This window comes from Patagioenas fasciata, chromosome 1 (assembly GCF_037038585.1).
Source record: "Patagioenas fasciata isolate bPatFas1 chromosome 1, bPatFas1.hap1, whole genome shotgun sequence".
NCBI lineage: Eukaryota > Metazoa > Chordata > Aves > Columbiformes > Columbidae > Patagioenas > Patagioenas fasciata.
Window position 1 is genome coordinate 45,269,027 of NC_092520.1, and position 6,000 is coordinate 45,275,026.

General features: G+C 49.8%; 1 protein-coding gene across 3 annotated transcripts in view; it reads right to left on the minus strand.

The window, feature by feature from the left end:
- The window catches only part of TBC1D4 (TBC1 domain family member 4), a 106,349-nt gene extending 100,953 nt beyond the window's left edge, over positions 1-5,396 (minus strand). Inside the window, exon 1 of one of the 3 annotated variants that reach the window (XR_011738299.1) lies at positions 4,702-5,396. Coding sequence is in view for 2 of the 3 variants with exons in the window: in XM_065830813.2 (XP_065686885.2) it covers positions 4,702-5,196 (495 nt within the window). In the remaining variant the exon portion in view is untranslated. The remainder of the gene's footprint in view (positions 1-4,701) is intronic. The other 2 variants (XM_065830813.2, XM_065830900.2) reach the window with 2 other exon arrangements.
- Between the last annotated feature and the right edge of the window lie 604 nt (positions 5,397-6,000).

The following is a 6,000-nucleotide window of genomic DNA, read 5'->3' on the forward strand; positions in this document are numbered from 1 at the left end:
ATATGAAGTGCAACAAGGCTGTACCTATGTACTTAATATTCCAAGAACGTGCTACCATTCAGACCGTGCTCCTATGTCACATAAAAATCCAAGCACAAGCACAAAAGAAATATGAATGTAAAGGTCACGAACTACGAACTTTCTTTTTCAAATGTTTCTAACTTACATTCTTCAATAAGAAGCTTTACAGAACTTGATATTATCACAGCATAAAAGCCTCCTTTGAATAGCTAAAATGAAAGAGTTTGTATTGTTGCCTTGTTTTTCAGAATAAACTGTCTTACAGCCTTGCTTTACTGAAATACATTAAATACAGACTATTAACACACTTGGAACAGACAAACATGACAGAGCAGGGATCTGGGTTACAGGCAGACTGTCTCTGGCTCTTCTCTCTCACCGTCTACCTCTTTTCACAGCTTTGTCAGCAAAATGCTTCATTATTTCTGCTTTGCCTTGAGACAGCCTAGTCCCCCTAAGACATGGTTACAGCAGAATATCACAGCTACAGATTTTACACAAAAAGCTCAAGTCTACCGAGGTCTTGCATGACATTATTTTTTTCACAGCCGGCTTGGATTAGTTTTGAAACCCCATAACAATATATTTGGATCATTGTTTATAAGGTTTCTACAAGAAACGTGAAATGCATCAAGTAAGTTCTTGTTTAAGTGGAGGAGACAACTATCTTCAGTAACAAGAACCAATTATAGTATAACCAGATATAGGATGCCAGTTCAAGTTAAAAAATATAATAAAAACCCCAGGCTAATTCATGTTTCAAGAAGAAAATGCACAGTCTAGATCGGCATAGTAATTAAAAAAGAGAAGTGCAGAAAGAGATCAGACCATAAGCTTCTCCCCTAGAGAACAGGGAACTCAAGGCAGTTGTCAAACAGCATTGATTCGTTTCACACAACTAAAATCTGGTCTATAGAATAAAATCAGTATTTCGTGGTAAAAATCTATTGAAGTAGAGCTTGAAAACACTAATCAAAAGGGCTTTTCTTGGTGGCTGGGAGAAGGGCACGCCTGATATATTTATAAACGCTAACTTTTGGTTTAAAAAAAAAAAGTCTCTTCCTGGGGTTGTGAAGAAAATCTGCCAAATATAAAACGAGACAATGCTATCATTTGATGTCTACAGGCAGACTCCACACATCCTAGACAATTCTCAAGTGACGGCAATACAAAACTAACAAATCTCTGGCTGCTATTCAGAAGCTACTAGCCAGCACTAAACTAGATAACTACCCTCATCCACTTCAGCTGGCTGCTGCTTTGAGAAGTGGCAAAGACAGCAATAATTCTGAGGAAAAAACTAAAAACTTCCGCTCCCATACTCACCAGTCAGGCAGCTCCAGAATTTTTCTCTCCCCTTGTAAATAAAGGGCAAAAGAAAGAGACTCCCCCCCGCCAATAAAAGCATTTTAGCATCCACCCCCACACCGACAGCTGAGCTGTGGGTTTGACACTGCCAAAGTACTGCTCCAGAACAGGAGTCGACCCACTGGCTCCTGCTTTTCAGCTTTCCCTACAATTTGTTGGCTTTCAAATAAAATGTAAAGATACTTCATGCCACTTCACACTCTCTCATTTTCCTTTGGTCATGGCAAATAACATTAAAAAAATGTTATCTTCCCACCTGATGTTATCAGAGCACATATTGTATTGGCTTTTTATTGGTCGTCTGCTAAAGAAATTTGCAGGGAATAGCAAAATAGTATTGTTTTTTCTCCTGCGAACAGCAACCCCTTTCACGGTCACAGGGAATGCACATGCAGCCTAGACCCTGCACAATACCACTAGTGGACAAAACAATGGGCTCGAAGCCAAAATCTTCATTGTCAACTACATTGTTTTATGAATTACTGTGCCAGCATTAATCTCTTGGAAGTTATCCTCTCACTTTCATAACTTACCATTAAAAATTACGGCTAGCTGTCTTCTAACTCAAAGACCACACGACACCTCCGGCACCGTTCCTTCGTTCCAGAGCGACTGCTGAACTTAAAACTAACAAGACTTTCGTACTACCTATGGCTTTATGATTATCTCCAGCTAGCCTGGTCAGTATAGCTGCTGAAAAGGCTATTCCCTATTTCTTTCTGGTCACTCCTTGCTATTTTGTTCCTCTTGCCGTAAATGGTATTAGGGTTGTATAGCAAAGCAAACGAGGGAAGCGGTTTGGAACTAACCCAGCGAAGGTGGGGGAAAAGCCAAGTTTAACGCCCGTCAACTCCCTGATCCTGTTCACCGTGCGGCTGCACAAACAGTTGTGCTGCCACGAGGACAAAGCTGAGAGGAAGGAACGAGGGGTCGAGGTTTGAAGAGGACAAGATCACTCCTCTCAGTAGCGGTGCCAGCTTACGTTGGCTGGAAGTGACTAAGGCCCAAGATGGAAAATGAGGTCGCCTTAAAATAACAGCCGTGCAAAATACTTTCTAAGCTAATGCGCACCACGAAGTTCACATAACCAATATGAAACAGAAGTACGTGCTTAAAGATGTTGAAAGCGTGCATCTACTTTATAACAAACAATTAAGAGCTTCAAAAGATTTCCAGAGCTAGTAACCTGCTGCCTGATTTCATCTGCTCAGGACTAGCCTTAAGCACAGAACAACAGCTAGAGACCTGCATAGACTTAGCCAACCAAGCCTCAATGACTGGTAACAAAACTCGGAAGTGGGGAAAATAATTCCACCTTCTTCTCCTTTTGATGCCTTAAAAAAACCTGCTTGTTAGTAAGATATTTGTGAATCACATCGCTGCCTGTGCATCTATTACCCCTACTATGGTTCTTGGTCTGGAAATCACGTGCTGAGTAACCCTCAGGCAAGGGACTTACTCACTAATGATACAAACATAAAAAAAAATAAAAATCTTGACAGCTAAAATTCAGACAATCTTGTCAGAAAAAGACTGGACCTTATAAAAGGGAACTTGTTCTCACTAATAACTTCCTTCAATAGGAAGATTTTGCCTACAGTGTCAATTTGATTTAATTCCATGCACATAAGCACATTTTCCTTGACGAGGAAAGAAGGGAAGCCGTACGGACAAAAAGTTTAGTCAGAAATAGTCTCCCAAATAGAAACGTTCATAGTATTTTGCATGTTCAGAAGAGTAATAAGGATCTGCTATCCTGCAGCATGAGGTCGTCTTACAAACTGATGGTACCAAGGCAGGCCTACCCCATAAATCAATTTGATTCAGCATCTTCTGCCAACAGCGGGAACCTTGGATGCCTTCAGTCCATACAGTCAGGCTCCTAAAAGCACAGTTTGGCTCCTCCCTTGCCAGGCACGATCCCCTCCGCTTCACGCTCTTCCTGCGTGCTCTCTCCTGGCAAAGCGCAAGGGCGGCAGCGGTTGCCAGCAAGTTAAACGTAGTTACCTCCACTTAGGATACTGCCTGTGCTATCTTTGATGATGGCTCAAGCCACAGCTATGTATGCAATCTAAATCCCTCACATGTCATAATCTATGGCAGTATGTTGGCTCAAATAAAAATTAATATACTGAGAACTTTTCAGTCATTTTCTCAATAATTTTACCCTATTCACCTTTTTTTTTTTTTTAATAAAGATAGCAAAGCAACTGTTCAGTAGATTTCGTAAGTCAGCTCACTGGTTTCGCTAAAATTCAGCATTTCTAATTGCATGCATTTTACTCCATATACCTGTGAACTGAGGGGAACATGTCTTAACATACTGAGCCAAAGAAGAGCTATGGAAAGGCTTTTTTCTTGCTGTCACCGTGCAAAATCACCGATCAAACCTCCTCATCAAACCACCATTGCTCACATACTCTAAACAGGGAGGAGAAAGAAGTCTGCTGCACATTTGATACACAAGCCAAAGCCTGTTAGAGAGTCAGGAAAATACGGTCCTACTGTTGGGTCTTTTTTTTTTTTCAGTTGGCACTTTATCAACAATGTCTCCACCCAAACCTTGGTTGTTTGCAGCAGTACCTAGTGTGCCTGAGCACGGCCAGGTGTCCTTAGTAATTACGAGCAAAACAGGGCCCGCTGGTCACAAACGATGGTTTCCGCACCAGCGGGGTTCTGCATGAAAACACAACCCTCACTACTCAATTTCTTCCCAACATCTACACCACCGTATGGACGGCTTAGCACAAATCCTGCATTTTGTTCACGGAGCAAATCGTGCGCTCGCCCTTGAGCCGCTGCAGGATGCCAGGCCTCCCTCCAGAAGGGAGACCGAAATGAAAGAAACGAGCTCCATCTCCCAGCTCATCCTTCGCAGAGGCTGGTACCCCCAGGTTGGCAGGTGGATGCACCGTGTGCTCGGGACAGGGGTGGCACAGCACCCCACGGCCTCGCGGGATTGTGCCCACCGCCCCGCTTTCTGCAGCCCCCGAGGGCGCTGCAGCCGCCCGAGCAGCTCGGCGCGGTACAGCACAGGTGCAGTTCCGGGACGGCTGTCCCAGGGAGAGCCCAGCGGGCACTGCCCCCCCTCCGGGGACGCGCCCCCCTCTCTTTCCACGGGTGGGTGTGTTGCGGGGGTTACGGTCTCACAGCGCCTCTCAAGCGCTGCCCTGTTCCGTCCAAACGCACCGACCCCCTCTGCCATTGCGCAGGGCAGCGCCCGGGGGTCCCGTTCGGGCGAGGGGAGAAGGAAGCAAAGCGGGGGGGAAACCTCGGGCAGCGCCCCCTCCCTCTGCCCACGCCGCCACTCGCCTGGTTGGGGTCGGTGGCCCGGAAGACGTGGCAGGCCATGGGGGAGTCGGGGTTGTCGGGCTGCGCCTTGATCAGGTAGGCGAAGTAGGTGAGGTCGTGGCTGTTGTGGATGAAGCGGGCGATGTGCTGCGCCTTGTGCTCGAAGATGAAGACCGCGGGCGCGGGACTGGCGGGGCGGCCGGGGCCCGCGGCGGGGCCGGGGCTGACAGGGCCAGCGGGCACACAGCGCAGCGTGGGGGAGCCCAGCAGCAGTAGCACCTCCCGGGCCGGCACCCCGCTGCCCAGGGCGCCCCCGGGCTCCTGCCGTTGCCCGCGGCGGCGGATCTCTGCCACCAGCCAGGGCAACATGGGCAGCGTGGTCCGCCGGTCCAGGCACGACGAGCCCACATACCACAGCCTGAAACGCTTCTCCCCGGCTGGCGCCGGCTGCGGCTCCGGCTCGGGCTCCGGCTCCAGAGGGTGGGAGAGCTGCCCGTCCTCTACTCGCTTCTCCATGGTGGGTCCCCGGGCGGAGGACGCGGCGCTCCGCGCCCGCTTGCCCCCGGCGCCAGGTGCAGCCGGCGGGGCCTGCGCTCGGCCGGGGCCGCTGTTAAGCGCGCATCCCGCCGGGTGCGTCTACGGAGCCACGCCGCCTCCCTGCCTACCCGTGCGGGGTCAGCCCGCGGGGAGGGAAGGACGGCAGAGTCATCCTCCTTCTCCTCCTCCTCCTCAACGCCCCGGGGAGGAGCGGAGAAGCTACGCCCCGAGCGGGCTCCGCGGCTCGGCCACCCGCGGCCGAGGGGCGGGACGGCGCCGCCCCGGGCTCCAAACAAAAATACAACGTGGCCTCCGCGCCGCGGGCTGTTCCGCCGGGCGATGCTGGCCTCTCCCTGCGGCCCCGCAACGCGACCGGCCGCGGAGGAAGGAGGACGAGGTCCGCAAGGGGAGGAAGATCACCCAGCGGTGGAGGAAAGGAGATAGGAGGCCGCCCCCCGCCCCGTTTGCAAAAGCTCTCAAGGTTTTTCAGAGTTGGTTTTGCTTTTGGCGAGAAGCCTCCCCGGGGCATCCCCTGGCCGGGGCTCCGCTCCCACCGCTGCCCCTCCGCCGGTTCTCCTCCACGCAGGGAAAACGAGCCTTGTCACAAACGCGCTGAGGTGCTGCCACGGCTGTGTCACAGCAGTGTCTCCCTGCCGAGTCTGAGTTTAATTAAGACTGATTTTAAAATAGTTTTTTCTAGGTTTCTTTTTCCTGCTTGAGCTTTTGAGTGGTTTGTGTTGGGTTGTGGTTTTTTTTCTCTCACTATCGCGATAACATCTGTTT